General features: G+C 44.0%; 1 protein-coding gene across 1 annotated transcript in view; it reads right to left on the bottom strand.

The window, feature by feature from the left end:
- Positions 1-234: 234 nt before the first annotated feature.
- Positions 235-25,498, bottom strand: part of LOC144768738 (uncharacterized) — a 376,353-nt gene continuing 351,089 nt past the window's right edge. The window contains exons 9-10 of the mRNA XM_078652621.1: positions 10,968-11,060; positions 235-534 (exon numbers count right to left, since the gene is read on the bottom strand). Coding sequence (XP_078508747.1) covers positions 434-534; positions 10,968-11,060 — 194 coding nt within the window. The 3' untranslated portion in view covers positions 235-433. The remainder of the gene's footprint in view (positions 535-10,967; positions 11,061-25,498) is intronic.

Raw genomic sequence — 25,498 nt, 5'->3', positions numbered from 1 at the left:
GTAGCAATGTGGGTGGGCGTTTTATTGGGGTAAAAATGGTGGTGGTATTTTATTTTCTATTATGTATTAAGAGTTTGTAAATGATCATTAAAAAATATTGGGAAAAAAAGTATGATAAAAAATGTTGTCAATGTTTCTACCATTGTGAGTATAATTTAGTTAACGCGCAGGACCAGCTTTACTTTCATAAGCTTTGTATGGGCTTCAAGGGTAGCAAAACATTTTTACAGATAGTGCTATTTATTGTGAAATTAAATCTTTTAATGATGATCTTCAACACATCAGTAAATAAAAGACAACAATGATTTCTGTCAGTTTATAGATTCGTACATCAAGGAATATGGAGAGCAACACCAATGCAAACCACAAAGAGGTAGGAAACAGTAAATTGAGAACTCCATTCGAAACTTGCTTTTCTTCAACAGCTAAATAATTATCCCAGCTGAAGTCTGTGTATAAGCCACAACATCATGAACCAGAGGGCGGGGAGCTGTTGAGATACCACCATACTAGCTGCTCCGGTTGGTGCTGATGCTGTGATAAAAATAAGAATGTTGACATTAATATATTCACTTTAGGTAAAGTCACAACATCAGATCACCAAACTTGCCTTTATCACACATTTATATACCTGTAGCAAATCAGGGTGTTGCAGTTGCATATATTGCTGTACAGCAGTTCTTTCTGATGACCTAAGTTGTTATAACCAGTAACAAGTTCATGGGGCCACTGCAAAACAGAGGTGCCCCTTACATTTCAGTTATGCTAGTGGTTCCCAAAATGTGGTCTGGGGACCCCTGAGTGTCCGAGAAGCCTCCTTAGAGGGTCGGCGACTACTTTAAAAATTAAATATTATTAACAGACTCGGATTAATAAAGTGTATATAAATAAAGAAGCTAAATGTACAATTGAACATTTTGAAATGCACTGTAAATGTGAAGAAATTTGAGATGGGAGGTTATAAATTAAAATAGTATCCCCTGATTGATTTGTGGGAGCTGTGCATCATACAGAATAGAGTATGGATGATAAGTGGTGTCAATTCAATTTAGAAAAGCTCTAGCCTTTCTATTAAAATTATATTTTGATTTCTTTTATTTGTTTGATGAGTGTTTTTTTCTGTATATTTTGGGTATTGTTTTGTGGTTCAGATTATCGACAATGATTAGGCAGGTATCCCCCGGCTTCCAGTAATGACTCGTGGGGGTCCTTGGATTCCAATAATGATTCAGTAGGGGTCACTGAGTTCCAGTAATGATTAAGTGGGGGTCCCCAGAGTCAAACGTTTGGGTACCACTTAGTTATGCTATTCACTTTGCATCTATATAATGTTCTTGAGATGAAAAGAAAATCTATTTAGCATGTGGTGTCCTGTAAGAAGGGGGAGGCAGAAGCTACGTTATGATGCTGGTTGTTACTTCCCTTTATGTGTGAGTTTTGGGCGACCTATTTCACCCTCCTTCAAAAATGCACCATCACTCATTAAGTCCCCGCTCTTGTATATGCTGTTCACAAACATTCCGTGATGGCCTCCCTGGTTTCCTTAACTCTACGAAGTCCTAAAATTGAGGTACTGTGCCCGGTCTGGGTTTTAATGGTAACCTTTGACCCATTGCTAGAGAGAACCTGATCCTCCCATTGCCACACCCTGCATCTGTGTTTGGAGGGCTGGTACATTGCACAGAGATTAAGAAAGGCACGATGCAGAAGCGGTTCACATATGATGTATGGTATAAAAGGAGAAATCCAGAGTACAGGAAAAACAATTCTCTTTAAGCAGTTCTGCATCACTAATAATCAACATTAGACTGATTCTTTTTCTCAGGTGCTCTTGGCTTTGAAGACCTATTTTAACACCACCCTCCGAATGGCCTTGTGAGGTTTTTAAAACCAGTACCTTCCATTGACTACTTGAAAACATCTTAAAGTCTTGTACACGATATCCTACTTGTTAGAAAGAAATATATAGGGGTGGAAGACTAGGGTAACCAGGCATGCATAACATACAATGAATATTGTTTTGAACTGGTTTGTTTTCCTACATGAGACAACGTTTGGCCGAGTATCACCAGTCTCAAAGGTGTGGTACAAAAAAATGTACTTTAAAATACTGACCTGAAACAATATCATGATTTCAAATTTCACAATTTCATCACGTTTTTGTAAATGTGTACTTACAGTAGTAAATCACTATTACTCAATATATGCTTTCCTTGATGATGTTGCAAAGCTGATATGGAAAGACTCATGGTGGCCATCAGACTTAGGACCCACTCCCTCCGACCATGCCAGAAACCTCGGAATCATCATTAACAACAAGCTCACCATGAAATCACAGACCAACACCGTCTCCTCTGCCTGCTTCCTTACTCTGCACATGCTACTTAAGATATTCAAGGGGCTACCCTTACACACGAGACGCACCATGGCACAGGCCATCGTCATTATCCGACTGGCCTACGCAAAGCTCTCTACGTTGGAATCGCTGCACACCTCCTACAGAGACTTCAGACCATACAGAACTCCGCAGTCAGATTCATCCTCAGCCTTCCCCCAATAAACCCACATCACACCAGCGTCAGGCAGCTCCACTGGCTCCCCGTACAGAAGAGATGCTGATTCAAGCTGCTGACCTACGAACACAAGGCTCTACACATCCAAGGACCAGCCTACATTAACCACCGCCTGAACTTCCACCTCCCGCAGAAAAGAATATGCGCTGCCTCCTTTTCACTTGCCCATACTCCCTGCATTGCCCGAAACAGAAATGGAGGACGATCCTTCTCCCACATTGCTTCAAAGACCTGTACCAGCCTCCCCATGCACTTCCGGACTATCACCTCACTTCCGTAATTCCGAATGGCCCTCAAGACTTGGCTGTTCGAATAAGCCTCCGGGACCTGCAAGCGCCTGGATACCCTATCTGGTGATTAGCCACGCTTTATAAATCCTGATTGATTGGTTGGTTGATATTTAATGAAACTGATAGATGTGTCAAATTCACAATTAATTTATGGAAGTATTTGTGTCTTTCTCTTGACTTAGTATGAACTACTCCAGATTTTGTTTGCGAGTATGATACACTGACTCACTGGAAAGAAAGTTGTGAATCAGGCCCACAATTGAACTTGATATGGTTATTATTACGTATTTCACATATGTAAGAAGTAGGTAAGAGGACCCGAAATGGATCATGGAGTCAAGCATAACAAATGTAAGCATATATTCTGAAAAATATTTGGTGAGCCAAAGCATAGCCACAGCAATTAAAATATAAATCGGACTTTTATTTGAAAAACCGTCCTTTGGGCAGCAGGAAGAGTTGGTGGGAAATCCTCATGGAATGCTCATAACAGTTGGGCTTTGTGGTTCATGGAAGTAAGTTCAGGCCAGCTCTTCGCACTTGTGGCAGTCTAGCTTTTTTATCCATTCACAGCAAACACAGACGTTTTAATTCTAGAATATATCTCTGACACAGGATCTCACAGAGGTACTCTAGGTGGTATCCTGACTCCTTTTCCAATCCTAATTCTGTGAAGGTTACCCAGTGGTTCAGAAAAGTCAAACATCAATAGATATGTTGTTACTCAGCACCAGTTTGAATTTACAGTTGGCAACTATCCCAACCACCCTCTTAGGTGCTGATCTACACACAAATAATATTGCAATGTCACAGAAAATCGAGCACTAGCCAATCAGAAGCTGACAGGGATGATTGAAGCATGTGAATCTTTTAAAGAAACCAGTACCTGAGAGCTACAGTATCCAGATAAGTAACTGAGTGGTATTGAGACATGAGAAGAGTTGTGGCAGCATTTGCAGCACCCCCAAAACAATGTGTTGCTCTTTACTGAAGAAGGACAATTATCCTGAAACACATGCCTAGAGAAACACAACACTGGTGCACTAACACGGGTGAACAACTAAGACTGTCACTGAAGTAAGTGTTATCAAGCAGTGCACTTACCATAATGCACTGGGGTAAACTGATTACATTTGGTCTTCTTTCCATACAATAGTCTTCTACTTGCTTAACTTACTACCAAAGACAGCATTTTTTAATACTGACTTGCATATTAGGTGTACACTACCATCTTGCATCTCGATGTTGTGCTATGCACCATTTGATCGGGCTGTTCGAGTATGCAAAGTCTCATATTGAAGTTGACATAGAGAAGTAAGAACTGCAGATTTAGTAAAATCCGCTTTCTACCATAACACTCGTAATATAGCAGACAGCATATCCGTCTTTTGTGACAGGGTTTCCCATTTGCAAAATCTAAATCAGGCCCTTAGAATATGTTTGCTGCTTGCCCGATTTTGCCATTTAACATGTAAAAAACTTCGGTGGCATCTCAGAGTGAGGTGTTTTTCTTCCACTGAACCTGGTGCATTGTGTGCTGGGAAGAGTCTTAACTCAGACACCAAAGGGCACAAGAGCTGGATGGGACTTCAGATGACAACCCCAGCTACCAAAGTAAGGGAGAGATGTCTACAGAAGGACTGGGTTGGAACACCACCTAGTGCTGCACCTGGGATGCTGGCCAGATAGTGTAAGCATACAGAAATAAATGAAGGTGATATCTGATCATGTTTACTGATTTTAGCCTTTCTTCTTTGTATGTGATGTGCCGAAAAGTGCAGCAAAGTGTTTGGTTAGAAGACAGTGCTACATTAGACTGGTAGAGTAGATAGGAATGGAAGGAGTCCCACAAGAGACAGTGTCCATGTAATACATGCTCCAGAGTGAGTTGGCTGTGGAGAATAGCGTGCGTACTGGGTAGACAGTCAGGAGCACCAGGACCCGAAGCACAGATCCTTAAAGAACGAATGTGTTTGAGAAAGAGGCTCTTTAATCCAGTCACACAGTCTTCTTTCCTAGTCTCTCCAGGTGCACAACCACAAACCGTCCGAATGCAACTGTATCTTTGACTGTGATTACATTATACCTTCCCTCCAATGAGATCAGTTAGAATAAATTGACTAAGGCACCACCCTTTACCATACTTTTCATTTACACTCCCCCCCCCCCGGAGAGATGCTTTTGTGTCCTATAAATGAAGGAAGAAAACATAATGGTGGTAGAAAAATCTAAGCATACCGAAACCTTACTGACAGGAACTCCTGTCCATGCTGTGGACCACCAGTGACATGAAGATTTCTGAAACAGTGGGTGGGACTCACTAATAAGGATTGGAAAAAAATACTTTCCTTTATAGTGGTACCTTTGACTTGGAATGATTGAATAACTTCGAAATAAATTGAACGATCCGAAAGATAAAGTAGATGCAGAACAATGGCCAGTGTTTTTGAATTGCTATCAGAAAGTGAACAAACGCAGACAAGGGTCCCCAATCTATAGTATCAAACAGACTTGGGGGAGACTGGAATACCAAGTAAATCATTTTGGAGACAGAGTTAGGGCTGGTGCTCCTACTGCTCCACCTCTTCCCTATCTATTTCCCTAGTTCATTGAATCACAAGAATATCTCAGTAGAGTCTCCCAATGGCAACATATAGGGAAACGTAAAAAGGTTTATTTAACTAAATAAACATGTTTTATGTTAAATATTTTTGCAAATTAATTTTATGTATTTATTTTAAATGTAGAACAAAATAAAGAAGTAGTAACCTAATTTTGAATTAAATCAATCATTTCACAATTTTAAATTAAACAAGAAAATCATTTTTTGCGTTTAAATTAAATCATCCCACCGACAGTGAAAAAATAGTATGCATTAATATTAAAACGTGATGTATAGAGGTAATATGAATCTATTTTAATCAAAACTAATGGTACATTATTTGTAAATTCAAAGAAGTTTGCTAAAATAGTATATAATAAAATAGTTTTATTTTGAGATGTTTTAACATCACATATTTGTTCATGTTTTAACTATTTCAAATAATTTAATTTAACATTATTTCCCAATGTGTTTAATTTAATGTCCATACCTCTGTTATTTTCGTTGGGAAGATTTTACAGTACCAGTGGTTGGCCATGTGTGATGCTGGACTTACATCAGCTGTGAGTTGGAGTAGTTTACTACAGTTTTGGATCACTTAGTGGCTGTAGTAACTTTAAAAATGCAGTTTGTGAATAGGAGTGGCCATTTTCTTTTGTGGGTGGATTCATGTCCCTCCAAAAACCCCTCGTTAAACCCCTCCCATTTAGTAGTAAATGTGCCCCTCTTTCCAGCCACTCCCCTGGCCCATCTCACATTTACCAGTAAGAAGTAAACCTACATGTCTGAGGATCTCCCCATAGAAAAGATAGGAGAGGTGAAGATTTACACTTGTGTGTTTGTGAATATTATTTTGTAATAGTTTAGAAGTACTATTGTAGTATTACTAAAGCTAAAAAAATACAAAATGCAGTTTGTGAATAGGCCCCACAGCCCTTCCTTCATAAGTATGATTCAGCTTATATGAAAAAGAGTGCAGCTCTTTCAACTACACTGAGTGAGCGAAAGTATGTGTCAATGACTGAGGATAACATTTATAAAGAGCCTTGGCAAAGCCAATATGTCTTGGCTCTGGGACCTTTTAGCTAGAAGGCTTTACACAATACTGCCCTTCACTGGAGGAAAATACTTTTCCCAGGCTGTACAGCATCAATAAAAAACCAAAAAGTAGAAAAACGGCACAATGGTTGCATTATTCTGCTAAAAAACACATTCATCACAATGCATGTGCATGCCTGTGAAGGAGACGCGCCCCATTTTCTTTGATTTTTATGTACAAATCCAAAATGGCAGACACCACTTGGAAAATTTAAAAAATGAAGATTGTTTTGTGCAAAAGCATAAAAAAAGACCACAGGGGTTAGGGGGCAAAGGAGAAAAGGTGGGAGGACTGGTGGTCGGGGGAGGTGGGGAAAGTAGGGTATGAGGGAGAGAGCAACACACAGGTGGGAGAGAGAGCAACACATAGGGGAAAAGCATATGATGGAGCTGCGGATGAGGGGTGAGAAACATGGAGCACAACGGTTGATAGACAAAGTACTCAAGAGAGAGAGCAGCACACAAGGGTGACAGCAACAGGTAGCTGAGTTAGGCGCGTACAACGGAGGTGTTGTACATGAGACAGAAACACAGACAGAACGGTGGGTGTTTTGGGGGGTGCACACAAGGAGAGTGCAGGAAAACAGATGCATTGTTATGGAGAGCTTAATAAAAAAAAACAAGCATTTTCAGTAAATGTAAATGTACAGGAATTTATGTAATGTAAATGTACAGGAATTTATATAGCGCAAATCACCAAGCGGTTTCTAAGCGCTTGCTTAGGGAACCCGTCCTGGTATTCCCCTGTGAGATAACCCCGGCAGGGTATCCGCAAGGTGAAAGCCAGGCATCCCGCCGCGAGGGGCCGTTGTGGAGATTAAGCAAGCTATTGCCCAGAGTCGCAGAGTGTGAACCCGTGAATCGAGTAGGCACCGGAGCGAGAATTGTCGAGTCCATGGACATTTTAGGACTCAAGACCCCGCCGAGCCGGGAATTGAACCCTGGTCCCGGGCTGACCTCTGCTTCCAGGTCTGCCTCCTCTAACCAGTGAGCCACACTTCTCCTTCAGTGTAATCGGTTTTGCATTTGTGAAAGTTAGAGCTATTGGCGCTGTAAATTACAATGTGTTTCTGTTTGCAGAGGAGGGATCATATTTGCATAGCACTATTGCCATTCGAATGACCTTGCGGAGCTGGCGAACCAGAAAATGGGAAAAAGGTTACAATGGAGTGAAGTTGGAAAATGACACAAATGGCAAAAATAATTAAAAAATAGGAAAGGAGTAGCTGTAAAGGGTCGGGGATAATGCATGGCAGGAGAGAGTGTGATACCAGAGCAGGATATGTGCGGGAGAAACAGAGAGAGTGAAAGAGAGTTTAGAGAAAAGTGTGCTTGAGTGACAGGGAGACAGGGATGGTTAGAGAAGAATGGGGAAGGGGAGAAGTAAAAGGAGAGGGAGTGGGAAACAGAGGTCGGTTGTGAGTTTGTGAGGAAGACGCTAGAGCAGAATGACCCACGCCCCCCTCTACTTGGCAGGCTGGCGCCCCTGATGGGTCCCTTGTGCGTCGGCAGAGACCGGGTCCTGGAACGGCACTGGCAGCCTTCCAGAGCTGCTGATAACCTAGACCGTATGGGTAGGCACAGTCCAGAACCTCTTCCTTTCCGCAACTATGTAAAGAACTTCCTTTTATGAAATGGTTGCTGCCACTTCTGTGCCACTTCTGTGCCACTTCACAACACTGCAGAATACTGGCTTTGCTTTTATCGGCTAATGGCGCATGAAAGGCCGAGCTTATTAAAAAACGGCGACTTGATGACTGCATCCACATGTATGTGTCAACACCCTGAATTATCTTACTGTCCTCTTTGGAAATGACATAGCATGCAAGAGTGTCAGCACAGCTGGGTGGGGGATGGGCTAACATCAGACACCATGTGGCGTGGTGCTTGTGCACACCTCACCCTCTGCCCCCTGCGTCCTTTCTCCCAACTACTTTGCCACATTAGCCTCTTCATAATTACATCTGGTATGTGTTCTAATTTAACCAATTACGATGATGCCAAGGCTGTTTCTGCTGCTGGGAGTAAAGATCTGAGTAGTGGGAATAACCAGGAGAATATAGGGTGCCCCCTGAAGGAAGGTTACAGGACATGAATATTTGAACAGTGTAAATACCTCCAAATAAAATATACAATGAAAGCCGTGTCTAAGAGAGACTGCTCTCCGTGCGATTGAAGCAACTAGCAGGAATCCTTGACCAAGTTGCTGACAATTGTTCAATTTAAAGAAACAAAACTTCAGTTTGAGATGGAATCTGGGCACCATATTTCAGGACTCCTGTGAAAAAGTAACAGTTTATTGAAGCATTTTGGCACCTCTTGAAATATTCCTAAAGTAATATACCCTCACTTGTTTTTGGGGCCTTTCCAAACTGTATTGCTCAAACATCGGCGGCCTGCCACACGGTGCAGGGATGTAAAGGGGCGCAGTATAGGTGCCCCCAAGGCCCTATTGAGGAGGGCCAGGGGGCCCTGCTAAGGTCTCCCAAAGAAACTTTCTGACAACCTTTTCATGTTGGAAAGGCCAACATGAAATGGCTGTCGGAGAGTGCCATCCTAATCACCAGGGCGTCATTAGGGGATTATGGTGCCTACGGACGAGCTCTTTGAGCCCATCGGAAGCACCGCAGACGTTCCCTTTGCTTGATGCCTCTGCCCGATGTATCGTAATGGGGCAGATGTCAGAAGGACCGTAAACGACTGTCGGTCTTTTAGATGTTGTAGCCGATTCCGATTCGGGAAAAACCACTCCGAATAGCCGTACGGAGCATTTTCCCGTACGAATCGTACCCTGCAACGTCCCCTTACGTACGATGAAGTACGATTCGTACCAGGTGCAGGACTCCGTACGAATCGTACAAAGACCGTATGACTCTAATCGCCGCATGATTCTCCCTCGGAACCCGCTGTACGCAACATCCATACGGTTCGAAGCCGGTTTTCCCGACTCAGCAAGTACGATTCGTGTCGGGTACGCACCATACAACGCATTTTTTACGGGAGCCCATAAAGGCCGGAGAAGCAGAGTTCACCTTGAAACAGGTACGGAACCCCCCCCGGGTACGGTGCGTACACCCCATGTCTGCAGGGGTACGGTGCGTACCCCTGCGATCATGGGGTGTACACACCGTAACCCATGATCGCAGAGTATACGCACCGTACCCCATTATCGTAGGGTGTTCGGTGCGTACACCCTGTGATCATGGGATACGGTGCGTACACCCCATGATCGCAGGGGTACACACGTACCCCTGCGATCATGGGGTGTACGCACTGTACGGTGTGTATGTGATTGTGTGGTTGTTCGTACAAATCGCCCTTATCTGACGTGGACCGTACGAATTGCGACCTTATACCCCGGTCCGGATCGTACTCGTCGGGTCGTAGAGCATGTTTACGAATCTTACGGTTCTCTGTGAGGGTCTGTGTCGTACGGTTTCACCCTTGCAATTCGCACGGTTCACGACGATTCGGACGGGTTGACGAGATACAGATCGTACTACGCGATTCGGACGGACGTGTATGATTCATACGGAGAGGGCTCCGGATACGATTTGGACGGACGCTTTTTTTCCCGAATCGGAATCGGCCCCTAAGTGTTTTGGACTATTACTGTTTAATGTATTGCTGCTTACACAAACATGGACTATGATTTGAATAATACTTTGTGCTATATTAAAAATAACTCTGGGAGTGTGTGTATAACAATAATTAACAGAAACCTAAAGAGAGCACAATTAATTGAATACAGAAATATAACTAAAAAAAACAAGCACGCACCAAGTAAAGTGAAGTGTTCACTTAATTAAGGAAAGGAGAATAAAGAAGCTATCACCTGGCTGTTTTTTGTGAAAAAAAGTTTTAGTCTGACTTCCAAATCTAGATGTATCCTGATCCCATCTCCAGCTTCCTAGTACCACTAAAAGTGTGTGTAGGGGGAGAGGTTAGCTGGTTGTCAATTATTAATTTTATACCATTACTAATGTTAGCACCCACTAAAATGATGACGAGCACTCTTATTATATTTGTGAACTTATACAATTATTGATGCTTAGCCAGTGGCGGCCCATGCAGGTAAGCACAGTGGACCGGTGCGGGGGCGGGGTAGGGTGGTGAAAGTGACAATTGACGGGACAGGGAATGTAAAATAAATAAATAAAACTACTTACCTTGCTCTCGCCACATCGTCGAGTTGGCAATGCAGGGAGCAAAAGGTAAGTGGTTTATTTATTTATTTTACATTCCCAATCCCGTTGTTTGTCACCTACAACACCCCCGCCCTGCCCCACTGTGCTTACCTGCAGGGCCGCTACTGTGCTTAACCCCTGAATCATGGCATTGAGCAGAAGGCAAGGTCATTTGAAAAATGTCGTCTTAATATACTTATTGCATACAACTACTTACCTGGATCACCTGAAACGCACAGAGGCGAAGATTTGAACTTATGCAGTTCTTCAAGATCTTTAATGGAATTCAACTTCTGTGTGTCAGAATACCCTAAAAAGAAAGTAATACATGTACAGTCAGTGCCCTGCATAAAATATATGGCCAACCACCTTATTGCAAGACACATTCTGATTGCGCAACACTTTCACTTTTATTACGAATCTGTCTTTTGACACTGAAAGCAACAGTAACGCAGACCATTAGAATAATATATATTGTTCAGTTTTCAGTCTGTAGTTATATCAAATAGGAGACACGTTTCCACTTCTAAAACTGGAACATCATGATTATATTTTACTGTTCATTATCACTTGGGCCAAAATAAGCTCCTGTTTAGACATCTATTTTTTGTAGTATGCAATACGCAAAATAAATAAAAAAAACATACAAATAAAGATATGGCCCGGAGGCCCATCTAGGCACACCAGCACTCACATTGAAATGTACTTCTTCTCAGGCAGATGTTCACATGTGGTCATAAAAACACTTTTTACTGCCTCATACATTGTATGTAGCAATTTCTTTACACAAGGCAATCATTTTTTTCTGTGTATTTTTTAAAGCATCCACCATATATCACCTCAAATAGTAACAACGCTACAGTGCCATGACTTGTTTTTCTGGTTGCGGGGCATTCGCAAGATAAGACAGGTGGGACTTATTTTTTAAGTGCTGCAAAACCCAAAAAGTGTGTGTCACAAATGCTATAATTATTTGTAAATTGTGTGTGGCAAGAAAACTATTTTATCTATATTGTTTGAGGGTGTGAGTGTGCTGACTGCACCGTAAATAACACAGCTGTAGTGTTACTTTTGCAAATTTCCACGTTAAAAGACTTGATGGAGTTGCAGTACCAGGAATCAGAATTGCAGTCCCTGTGTGTACAATCCACCCATGATTATTTCTTTGGAACCGTGGAGAGACAACAAATCCTTACAGCCGATTGAAGATGTTTGATTGGTTCCTGAGAATGTATACTTCCATATTCAAATTGCTCTTGATCTTTCTTGCACATATCATTGCACTCCTTGCAGTAGATGAGCTATGCAGTAAGGGAGACTGTATAGTATGTATGATATGCTTTTCTTTTATGGAGACTCAAAATGTTTTGCTCATTTGCAATGGCATCTGGACAACAAGACCAGGAGAGGGGAAATCCTGAGGAACATGATATGGAGAGAAATGCAGACCTGGAAGATAGTCACCTAAAGGATTCAAAAAAGCACCCAGGATTCATTGTTTGAAAATTGTTCACTCTTCTACCTTGAGAAAAATTCATTGTCCTCAAAGGACTTTATATGCACATTGTGTGACATGAAACTGACTGGGGTAGCTGAGGGAGGTACAGCTTTGGAACATCTTTGATGCACAAGCATCTCAGTGCTTGGCAAGAACAACCGTTCAATGCTTAGAAGAAAGAGGGATACAGGAAATGCAACTACATCTGCTTTAGCATTGCAAAATGCCATCCTTCCTAGACAGAGGTTGCTAAAAGATGCCTTTCAGTAAGAGCAATACAAGATTATTCTTTGATTTGTGACCGGGGGCTCTCATTGCTTGATTTGTGGCAAGGTAATCTCTTATGGAGAGTAAAGTGGGAGAGTGCAGAAAAACGGAATCCTTCTCCGTCAGAAGACGGGTAAATATTTTTTAGCAGAAAGTGAGGATGCCCACCATACATCAACATGTAAAAAGATTGTAACTGCAGGAAAATTTGGCCGATATCTGTAAGTCAGAGGTCTTCAAACTAGGGGAGCAGACCCCCTGGGGGGCTGGTGGGGGCCTTAATTGATCCTAGGTGGGGCGCCAGGCTATGGCCAAAAGAAGAATCATGCGGATAACAGTGCTTTGACCTGAATGTATGTTTGGCTATCATGTGTTTGATTGCATTTTTAAAAGGGGTAACTGAACTTAACTGCCATATGTACGAAGTGGAATGTTATGTGGTGAGGGGGGTTAGTGTTCACCATGTATTATTATTACAATACCCCAATGACGGTCCTTGGATTCACACTAATAAATCCTTAGCTCAGTCCTTTCTAGAGTGGCAAAGAGCAGTCAGGCTTTACTAAATGAACATGTGAAAAGCACTTCAGAGTCTACTAAAGACAAGAAACCCTTGGGTCTAAGAAACATGCAACTGCTATAAGGGAAGACCTAGCTTAAAAGGGGGGGTCATCATTGGGAATCTCCTCATTCTGTGATGCCTAGTCACAGTAAGGGCCACGATCCCCCCTCTGAGAGCTCGGAGATCAGGGATGTTTTCATATGTAAAGGAGAGTATACTAAATACCACAGTGGCTAGCTCAAGGTAGTGAGGGCAGCAGAGCAAGTGAAAGTGATAATAAAACAGGGTACGTAATAACCCTTTTTTCATTCGTCGCTGGGCAAGGATTCAAAACAGGGCGCCCGCGGTAACCAAGTATACTCGCAGCCAGTGTTGACGTTTCATCATACCAGTGCTTAATAAGCTCCTGGCTGGCCTCTAGATTCTTATTTGCCCCTTTCTTGTACTTTGCCATGCATGACCACAGGCCCATAATCCACAGTGTTCTACTTGGGCTCTTTGAGAGGCCTCTCCCATCCTTCCCTTTCAAGACTTAGTGGACCCCTCACAGGACTGCCAAACATAAGTTCTAAAGGGCTGAATCCAACCCCCCTTTGTGACACCTTCCTGTTGGCAAACAGGAGGCAAGGTAAAAAGACATCCTAACTCTTTCTGTGTTTTTCAGAGGCCCATGTTGACTGTTTTCATGCTTTTGTTGAACCTTTCAACTAAACCACTTTTCTGAGGGTGAAGGGGTTAGTGAACTTGTAGCTCGTGCCACCTTCATTCCACATAGCTTTCAAGTATGCAGACATGAAGTTTGTCCCTCTATCTAAGACCACCTCTTTAAGAAGCCCAACCCTGGTGAAAATGCCCAGGAAGGCCTTTGTTACTGCAGGAGCAGTAGCAGTCCTGAGGAAAATTGCCTCTGGATATCTTGTGGTCTGGTCCAATATCATTAGGATAAATCTATTTTACAGATGATGTCTGAGGGTCAATGGGATCAACCATGTCAATCCCTATCATCTCAAAGGGAGTCCCAACTGCAGGTGGTGGAATTAGGGGATCCTTTGGTTGTGAGAGTGTCTGGCCACTGGCTTGACACACACCCACTCATGGAGACCCAGCATTTCTACATGAGTCTTCCTCTCCATTTCTGGCCATGCGTAAGTCTCAGGATCATTTCCCAGTCGACACTCCACATGGATGGCAGGGGATACAACCATCTTCTCAGGGCCAGTAACCCCTACCCACTCTAAGCTTACCAAGGCCATTGGATGGAGCTTAGTCTCATTGTCAGCACTGGTAACCTGGTGATTGACAATAGACAACATTTGGTCTGAGGAAACCAGTATGGCTGGCACCATAGTGGCACTAGCACCTGTCTCCTCAAAGCCTCTACTTCAGCCCCCTTAATCTTTGGCCTTTGTCTATACTCCTCATCGTGCTTCAACACCCTGCGTATGCTTCGCAAGATCTTCCGCTGGATCCCGACCGAGACCAGGAAGACTGACACCCAGGCACTCGTCACCAGCTGACTGGACTATGGAAACGCCCTCTACGCCGGAACCACAGCCAAGCTACAGAAAAGACTCCAGCGCATCCAGAACGCCTCCGCCCGACTCATCCTGGATGTCCCCCGACGCAGCCACATCTCCAGCCACCTGAGGAACCTGCACTGGCTCCCCGTCGACAAGAGGATCACGTTCCGGCTCCTCACCCACGCACACAAGTCTCTCCACGACCTGGGCCCCAAGTACCTCAACGACCGCCTGACCTTCTACACACCCACCCGCCAGCTACGGTCCACCAGCCTCGCCCTCGCAGCCGTACCATGCATCCGAAGAGTCACCGCCGGAGGAAGATCCTTCTCTTACCTGGCTGCCAAGACTTGGAACTCCCTCCCCATCCACCTTCGGCTGACCCAGGACCATCTCGCCTTCAGGAAACAACTCAAGACCTGGCTGTTCGAGCAGTAGCATACCCCTCCCCCCAAGCGCCTTGAGACCCTCCCAGGTGAGTAGTGCGCTATACAAATGGCATGATTGATTGATTGATTGACTTCTCCAGGGCTTGCAGTGCAGACAGCCAGGCTTCAACATCCACCCCACCCAGGGACCTAAAGTAGCCTCTGTGTAACCTCTGGCCTCTCCACTTCTACTCTTCAAATACGCAAGTTTAGCGTGTCTTATGTACAGAAAACTCTTGTTTAGTTTAATAGACTAAACTTTTGCTCCATATATAATAGAAATCTAGCCACATATAGGATACACATGACCTCTGACTTGTCTCAGTTCATTAAACGCATTGTCATCAGTGTGGGGCAAAAATGTTTCTCAACTCATGTTTAAAAACTGTCACTTTTAATTAATTCACAACTAAAGCATAAAGTAGCAGCACACTGTCACTTGCAATCAGCAGTTTTACATTAAAATGCCCACAGATTTTCCCTCTGACATGTGGTTTTAAAACTATATATATATATATATATAATTTTTTTTTAAACTTTATTTAGCATTTGTGAAAAGCAAAGCAGAGCACAGAGTTCAGTTGTAGTGTACATTTGGGTACATTTGAACACATTCAGCACAATAGGTCAATTGAGGCACGGTTGAGCAATCAAGTAATGACAATACCATATTTGATACACATAAAGACTCCCTTAAGCGGTCCAACATAGTGTCGTTCCCACGCTCCCGCCCCAAGACCCCCTCTATCCACATACACCAGGATGCACTGTAGGCCTGTGTGTTATATACACGTGGGATGTGTCAAGGAGCATACATGAATGCGGTTCATTCCTCTAACCCACCCCCGTTGGTTCAATACCCTGTTAATGTGGCGAGGGGGGGTCTTGCTGTTGAGACGCAAGGAAAGCCAGGAAGGGTCCCTATATGTCTTTCGGCCTGGAGGAGGGCGGGACAGTGTTCGCATACAGGTCGCTCTTCATGGAGCAGGTCGAAAGGCTTTGGATCCAGCTAGATATCGCTGGTGCCCTCCTGCTACCCCAATAAATTGCGACCTCTCTTTTAGCTAGAAGTAGGGAGATAGCGACGAATCTGCACACCTTCAGGGGGACCTGAACTACATATCCCAGGAGGGCTATCTCGGGCAATTGCACCAGAGGAATCTGTATCATTTTACTTAATAGATCGTGCACAGCTACCCAAAAGACACGGACCCGAGGACATGTCCATGCGCGATGTGAGAAGTCAGCCTGTGGGGCCTGACAGCGCCGGCAGCAATGCGGTCTGGGGTGGTCTATCCTATGTATTCGGGCCGGTGTAATATAGATTCTACGTAAAAATTTAAAGTGTATTAATTTGTGCCTGCTGTTGAGGGATACAGTTTTAGTAAATCTGCACCAGGCTGCCCATTGTTCATCAGTAATTGGGTTGCCTAAGTCCAATTCCCATGAACTACGCAGTCTGTTATAGTCCACTGGGACCAGGTCAGAGCACGCCCTATACCAGTGAGATATAATGTGGATTCCTTTGCTGCTAGTTATCACCAACGTAAGTGGGGAAAATGAGGGAGGTTCTAGCGGGTATTCAGGGAGCCGAGCTCGCAGGGCAGAACGTAATCTGGCCAAAACAAATTTGTCCATGAACGTGGCATCTGAAAAGGTATACATAACCTCTGGGTCAAAAACATGGCCAGCTGGATAGAGGTCTCCCATCTTGGCGATATTTAATTTAGTGCAGGTTTTTTGTACCAGCTTTTCGCCAGTTATAGGAAGGAAAGTGGCATTAGGAAGCGGAAGAGAGGAGGAGTACAACGTTTGAGTACGAGTGATATGGCACAGCTTAAGCCATTCCCAGCTGGTGGTAGAGACTGGCTGTATGTCTTTGGGGTTTCTAGCGAAGCCATTGGGTAGTATGGTAGCAAGTGTGTTGGGTAAAACTAAATAAGATTCTGGGCGCAGGTATGTAATCCTTGCGTCTGGGTGATACCATGTTTGTGCGAAACTGCATTGATCGGCCAGAGAGTATAATTGAAGATCCGAGACCCCGTAGCCTCCTCGGTCGCAGGGAAGTGTCATTACCTCCCACTTTACTCTGGGTGTCCTGTCGCCCCATACCAGTCTAATCAGGTGCGACCTCAGAGTATTGAAACATTTATTAGTGAGTGGGATTGGTATATTGTGAAACAAGTATAAAAAGTTTGGGAGAACAATCATTTTTGCCAGCACGACCCGTCCCGCCATGGAAAGGGGAAGTTTAAGCCAGGAGTCGACTTGCGTTTCCAGTTTAGAAATGGCCAACCCGTAATTACGGCATATAATCTGGTCCATGTCTAACTGTATATGTATCCCCAAGTATTTTACCGAGTCCTCGCACCAGTCCAAAGGGAATTTCGGGAACCATCGGGTTGTGCTAGCCGTTAGGGGGAAAATAATTGATTTATGCCAATTTATCCCTAGCCCGAGAAGGTGCCAAATCTGAGGATCTCTCTGAGGAGAGGGTCTAGGTTTGTTTGAGGATCTCGAACATATAGGATAGTGTCGTCAGCGTTAAGGGGAACTAATAGCGTACCTGTGTTGAATTGCAGTCTCCTGTGTGAATGTAGTTCCTGGAAATGTGTTATCAGTGGGTCTATTGCTAAAATAAACAATAAAGGGGAGAGGGGGCAACCCTGCCTCGTGCCACGTGATAGTGTGAAGGAGGTCGATAGGGTGCCGTTTAGCCGGAGCCGAGCTGTCTGCTGCGTGTATAACAAAGCCGTAGTGGCATTGAATCCCTGGGGCATTCCCATGCATTGCATTATGGAAACAAAAAAGGCCATTCCAAGGAGTCGAACGCCTTCTCGGTGTCTAGTAGGATTGCGGCTGCCGGAAACCCCCGGATTTATTCTGTGCAAGACGTTAAAAAGGGTGCGGAGGTTGAAGGCAGTAGATCGATGAGGAATGAAACCTGATTGCACAGGGGATATCATAAATTCCATAAGTAGCGAGAGGCGGCATGCTAGAGCCTTGACCAGAATTTTATAGTCTAAGTTTAACAATGATAGGGGTCTATAGAAGCTACAGTGCAGTGGATCCTTGCCAGGTTTAGGGAGCAGAATAATACCCGCCTCTCATAGGGTAGGAGGGAGCTGTTGTTTTTATAGAGCTTCAGCATAAACGTTTAAAAGTCGAGGGATCAAAAGGTCTTTATAGGTTTTTGTAGAATTCGCCTGTAAATCCATCCAACCCGGGGCTGTGGATGGGTTTAGGGCTGTAATGGCTTCATTTATGCTGTCCGCTGTGATGGGCTCCGCTAAAAAATCTTGCATATATTTCTCCAAATATATTCTTGACCGGTACAGTCCTGCCCTAGTCTGGATGTGTATAGTGTCTTAAAATAAGCAAAAAAATCCTTCTGTATTAGCAGTGGGTCCTTGAGTGTAGTCCCTGATGTGGAGTAGAGTTTCGTGACGTATGCTTTCGCGTAAGGAGGTCGGAGCATTTGTGCTAGAACTCGTCCAGGGCGTACCCCTTCTCCATAAACTTTGGCGTTATGATATTTCCCCATGTAAAGTATTTCCCTGTCTGCTACCTCTTTATATTCTAAGAGCAGCGCTGCTCGTTTCATGGTGTAGCCCGGGTCGGCAGTTGCTGTCTGAGCGGTGTCCAGTGTAGCCAGTTCCTTCTCTAAACGGGAAAGTGTGCCACGTATGTCACGAAGCACCCTGGAACTTTTTGAGATACATATCCCCCTCAAGTATGCCTTAAATCCCTCCCACAGCACCGCCTCAGAATCCACAGAGCCAGTGTTTAATTCAAAATAGTCCTCTATGGCTACATAGAGGTCTTGTTTAAACGCTTCGTCATCTAGAGCACGGTTCGGGAATCTCCACTGTCTTTCAAACCCCTCAGGGCGAGGAACCAACAGTCCCAGTAATACTGGGGAGTGATCCGAATACGACCTAGGTAATGTCTCTATGCTGTGGAACCATTTAGATATTTCAGGGGAGGCCAACCAATAATCAAGCCGTGTCCAAGTGTCCCTGACGCTGGTGTAATGTGTAAACGTGGTGTGGGCCGGGTCCCGGATTCGTCCCAAGTCTAGTAATGTGAGGTGATCGCACATGGAGTGCAGGGCTCTACGTGCTCTTGGCTTAGGGTCTGGGGCAGAGGATGTACTGTCGTTTTAAAACTATATAGTGTACAAAGTCTCGAAATCGAGTTTCTGCAAATATTTTTCATTTGCATATTACCAAGTAAAGTGTTTTGATTTATTTTGCTCCTATGTAAGTACAGAAATAAGTTATTTCATAATTCCTGATATATTTTTAAAATAATTCTACTACTAATTTACAAGTTGTTTAAATGTGCTAGAAAAATAAACTGACATTTTACAGCCTTTTGTTTCACAATTATTGTCAGATAACACACTTGACAAAAAGCACTAACAATAACAACAGAAAGAAAAGTAAAAACCATTTTCCAAGAACAGATAAGCAACACTTAGTAAAAAGACAAACTGACATTTGATCTCTGTTCTTGAACAGACAAAAAATGTGTTAAGGCCAAAACAAGATTTAAAGGCGTTTTTATTGCTCATTCGCTGTCTGAATGAACAGAACACCTATTCCTCCCAGTTTAAGTTAACTCGCCAGCACGGACGAGAAAATGCTAAAAATAGCTCGACCTGATAAAATCTCACTCAACATTGCGAGTGGGCATGTGGATTTTTCAATTCCCGTGCTGCCACCATTTTTGGGCCTTAGGCCCAACTTGACCCTTCTTTCCTCAAGGGCTAGTCCCTTCTCCTTGAGTTCAAGCTTCCTCTCCTCCAGTGAGAGCAGGTCAAGCTCATCCTCTAAGGGTACTACCACCTTACCATTGGGGGGTCCACTAGAGTGACTGTCACTTTGTGGAAAAGTAAATTTTGCCATGTTCTGTGTCCCTACGTGTTCCCCATCTTATGTTATATGTGCATGATCAATATGCATATGTATTCCCTTATGATCGATTAAAGACGCAATTCTAGTTGTGTCCAACTCTAGTATGCCAGTTTCCAGTTCTCGTGAAAGCTACGAGTATTAGGCCTATGTAAAGTTATGTTGCCACGTTTCACAGTGTGCACGTTAATTCAGTAAAAGTCCCCGTTTCTAGGCCTCAAAAGGGCCCGGACACCAGATTCAGCTCCTGTCTCCTGAACCCTCGCTGAGGAGCGATACAGCCCCCACCTGCATCCCTGACCCTTCACTTACTTCCTGCCTCACAGTGCCCGGCTCGGCCTGGCTCTGCCTGCCAGTCTGCCAAGAGTATGTTATGATTCTAGTTATCAGTCCAGCCCTCCTTCTCTGCATTCCTAAGCTACTGAATCGCATCAATAGTTTCAGTCATCGTCTAGCCTTTACGTCTCCATGTAAGAGAAATACTGTATTAATGGTCATCTAATATTCCTCAACACGCACTACATGTAGAATAATGCATGCACCAGTCTTAGAGTCTGTTAGCCTTTACCCTGATAACTTTTGGATTCTATCAACATGTTCTCTAAACATCAGATACTAGATAGTGTTTAGGTACATGTCGCTCTGACTCTCCAGACTTTAGTCTCCTCTTCTAGCGCAGAAGTCATAGCCCCCAGTTCTCCCTAGTAACACGTCATTGCCAGCTTGCGCGCACCACTAGGTCAGAGGTCCCGGCTCCTTAGGTAGCCCCCTCCATGTTTCCGCCCCATTTATGACATCTTCTGTTACGTTTACATCACATGTCTATGTACACGCCTCTTGTTACACCCACTTCAGCCTTATCTTTCGCGACTGCTACGAACTCCGCCCACTGCTACGCCTACTGTATTGAATGCCATGTAATTGTTTTAGTATATATATGTCATGTACTGTTATTAAAGTCAGCGCGCTCATCCCAGATCCTGCCCCGGCAGCTGCCGGGCCCTGCCATCCTATTCCCGTGCAGGTTGTCCTGTTGCTGTCCTTTATGCTGTATTAAAACCTGCAAACTCAAGATACCTCGAATCTTGACTCTTATTTATTGAGCTATCTGTTATTAGTATATCTTGTCAAAAATAGCACAGGTATTTAATTATTTATTTACCACATAATGGCGCCCGAATAGGGACTTGCCCTTTCCCCACGCGCCGGAGAAGCCACGCAAGCCCCCTGATCCTCTGCAGTCGTGACGGAACCATCCTGCGCAGTGGCAGATATTTCTGCTTCAAGTATCCCTCAGGCCCACGGAGGAGACGGAGGTTGCGGTCCAGCATCCAGACGAGGCGGTGGAGGAACGCGGCGAGTCCCGACCAGAGCCCAAGCCGAGAGTCCAAGGTCCGAGGTATCCGGAGGCCCACCCGTAACTGAAGTCCGAAGTTCGTAGTCCGTCGTCGTAGCAGTCCAGTCCAGTCCGAGGCCTTCCGTTCTTGCTGCCCGGTGAGTACCGTTGCTGGGGTAGTATCTAGACAGGGTCAATTAATTTGTCTCTGGTCCGTGGGTTTGGGTACGCAAATCCAACACGAAGTGTCCACCTAGGTGGATGCGGGTCCTGACGTGTCTCTTTTTGAGACCGGTATGTTTCGTACTGTTTCAGCAGTGCATCTAGTAATTCTAGTAAGTTCTGTTCTCGAGAAATTCATGTGTTTCTGTTCTCAAGTATTCCAGGTAATGTTTCTGTTCGAACTGTTATTTTAAATGTCATTTCAATGTGTTTTCAATGTCGTGGTATGAGTGATCAGTCTCAAGTCATTATTGTGTTCATTGTGTATTGTACTGTGTCCAGATCCCAGTTTACGTCATGCCTCTGTTCTCAAATTACGTCAGTTGAGAACTAGAAAAGGTCTGCTCGAGGAAGCAGTTCCTGTCCCGCCTAGGGACAGTCCAGGTCATTTTATGTATCATAAGCATGGCATAAGTGCCATATTATATCTAGACTTATGGGTCGAGTACACTAAGGAATTAGAAGAGAAATATAGATGGCCTGTATCAGGCACATGGGATGCCGAGTGCATCATGCGAGTAGAAGAAGTATTATGGAAAAAGAAAGCCAGACAGTCACAGAAAGATGCCATCGAGTTATGGCGCAAAGAATCTCATAAAAGAACCGAAAAAGAAATCAGAAAGTCAGAATTAAGTAGAGAATCCTCAGAAAGAGCCCAAGAAAGGGAATTAATCGAAATAGGTGAACGAGTTAAAACCGAACAGTCAGACAGACAGAGGAATGCCCTTATTAAGGGTATGTACCCTCTTCTTGCCGAGGGCTTGCCAAAAGCAACCCCGGAGGCATCCAGTAATTTCCCGCCACCATTAGTTCCGACCAAGCTACGTCACAAACCGACCGCAGCTGATATTTTTCTCTCGTCCTATTTGGACGACACAGTCCCAGAATATGCAAATCCTGCTCCACCAGCTCCTGTAAATAATGTAATTCCTGCTCCTCCAGCCACCGGGGCACCCGTTACGGAACCCCCGGTCCAGCTTACATTACAAGTACCCGCTACATCGGTCACTCTGCCAGCACGAAGAGTATCAGTCGACGATTCCAGTTTAGGGGCCGCGGGAGGAGGACCCCCGGGAACCCCGCCGCCACACAAACGTGTAACGTCAGTCGAGTTACATGAACGTGCGTTACAGCGTACGCCCAAACACCAGTCCGTTGCAGATATCAGGCGAGCTCTTACCGAATGCCGTTATGATCCAGTCCCAGGTGACGATAGTATGGTTATATATTCATTGCGTGTAAGACGGGTGACCGAGTATTTGGACACCCTACCGAATATGAAAGAAGATCTAGACAGAATATATCGTTTCATCTGTACAGGAGAGGACCAAGAAAGTATTGGTGAGGTCATGTCTCTAAGGAAAGCTGAGACCCAGCTCATGCTTTTAAAGTTTCTAATTAATTGTTTAATAAGGGAACAAGATTATCCAGATAAAGAGCCGACTGAAATGAAAGTCCTGACAAGGTGGAGTGATAATATAGCCGAGGGAAGACACAGGACACTCAGTTGTATAGAGAGTATGTACAAGAAAATTCGTAAGGAAATAATAAGGTTACACGAGAAACGCAAAGCAGCACAAGTAAGCGAGAAAGAAGACGACTCTCCTACCGAAGAGGTAGACGACGAGAATCCTTCCAGAATAGCGTATGTAGGTAGAACTAGACTTCCCGACCGACATTCACGTCTAGAACACAAGAAAGTTTCCTCTCTTACAGCACCAGAACAAGGTTCTCTAGAGCAAGTATTTCAAGCTACCGATCACATTCTGAAATCACGAATCGGTTATAGTGAACTTAGTACTATGCATGAACAAGAACTAGCCCGATCAGCAGTCCGGTGGGCTACTGATTCTACCACTTTTCCAGACGAAATAGTGGCACAAATGTTTCTGAAACTGCCCCCAGCCGAGCAGCGACTGGTGGGTATGTATATAATCCAGCACCTCATTACTCTGTATGAGGGTCAACATTCTGATCCAGGTCCGTTACATGATGTTCTGAACGAGTTACTCCAGTATAGATGGAAAGGTCTAGGTACCGACTTAATTAGTATCATTCTAGAACAGCGCCACAAATATACAACGTTTCTGAACCCGCATTTTGTTCACGTCTCACCCCCAGAAAGTAAACCGTTTTACATAGACAAACAGCATCCGTTACGAGAAGTACACCCAGTTAGGACACAGGGTGGTGAAATGCAACGAGTATTTGTTTACACCCCGATTACAAAGATGGAACTCTTAGAGATGAAAAAGTTAATTCCCTGTCACGACAAAGATCCAGCAGGGTTCCACCGTGAATTAAAAGACATGCTCCGTATAGGAGAATACACGTATCCAGATATAATTAAAATGTTAAAGGTCCTGTTGCCTGCGGGCATATATGAAAAACTCAAGGAAAAAGAATGGGAGGTGGGAGAGAAAAAGATAGATTGGGCAGCTCTAGAAGCTGAAGAAAATACACGTGTACCAGGTACCGGTCTAGGAGATAAATGTAAAGAATTACCCGAGCTATTGATACAAGTTTTGCCAAGATTACTAGCCACGAAAAAGGAAGACTGGGATGCAATCTCAGCCTGTAAACAGAAACCAGACGAAGATACTAGTGATTTTTATTCTAGATTCGAGAAATGTTTTGGTATTAACAGTGGATTGAAGACGAGTAGTGAGTCATACCCTCATCTTTTTGTTACTAAAATAGTCGAGAATTCAAGTCCACAAGTTAAGAATCGAGTTTTGAAAGTCGAAAGTACCTGGCAAGCTAATACTCCGTCCCAAATGCTTCAGATGCTTCAGTATCACCAGAATAGAATCAGGGAAGAGCAAGATCACGAAAGGAAACGTATGAAAGACACGAAAATGAAAGTATTAGTTGCACAATCTGTTCCTCAAGACAGTCATAAGAGGGGCCTGAATCAAGCCAGTCATCCTGCAGTTCCTGTTAAAGGGACCTGCAATTATTGTAAACAGCCAGGTCATTTTATAAACGAGTGTGCAGTTCTGAAACACAACATAGCTACCGGTAAGACTAAAGAAAGACCACGTCCGCCTAGACAAGAACAAGTTTCACAGACTTCCCAGTTACCACAGAATGCACCACAGACAGTTACAGTACCGCAGCCTATAGCTGCAACACAGCATGTTACACAGCAGATGTACCAGTATGCACAGTCCGAGTATCCAGAGTACCAGCAGTATTCATGAAACAGCCTAGAGAGGGAGGTAGGCTTGCCTCTCATCGAGATACCTGTAGATCAAGAGGGTCCCTATGTTCACAGTCAAGTATTAGGGAAAGACAGAAAGTTTCTGATTGATACAGGGGCAAGTAGGACTACTATCAGTCATGACGAGGTTCCAGGGGCTCCGCTCTCAGGCTCAAGAAATGTTTCCCTTGGATTTTCAGGAAAGCCAATAGTTAACGAGATTTCCAAACCAGTTACTCTAGAAGTAGGTCCATTGTCCCGAACTACTGATTTATTACTTACGAAGTCATGTCCAGAAAATTTGTTAGGTATTAAGACACTGAAAGAATTAGGTGCAGTTATTTGTTGCTCCCCAGAAGGAATACGTTTGTTTTTACGTGACTTTAAGGGTCACTATGTATTACGAGATTTTGATCCAAGATTACTGAATGTCCCCCAGCATCTATGGGCACAAGGTCCAACTGATGTTGGTTTTATGCAAATCACACCCCATCGTGTGACTCTGAAACCAGGTATAGTGTTACCACGAATCAGACAGTACAGATTGCCACCTGAGGCTGTAGCAGCCTTATCCAAAATTATTGACGAGCTCATTGCTCAAGGAGTGGTTGTAGAAACTGACTCCAATGTATGTAATTCTCCTATCATTCCAGTCATGAAACGTACTGATCCAAATGCACCTCCAGTATATCGATTAGTGATTGATCTTCGAGAGCTTAATAAATGTATCATTTCCCAGTACCCAGTTGTTCCAGATATTTCTTCCCTATTGACAGCCATTGATTCTGAAGCCACGT

The sequence above is a fragment of the Lissotriton helveticus genome, chromosome 7, assembly GCF_964261635.1.
Source record: "Lissotriton helveticus chromosome 7, aLisHel1.1, whole genome shotgun sequence".
NCBI classification, from domain to species: Eukaryota; Metazoa; Chordata; class Amphibia; order Caudata; family Salamandridae; genus Lissotriton; species Lissotriton helveticus.
Note: the sequence above shows the minus strand (reverse complement) of the source record. Positions and strands in the feature narration are given on the sequence as shown.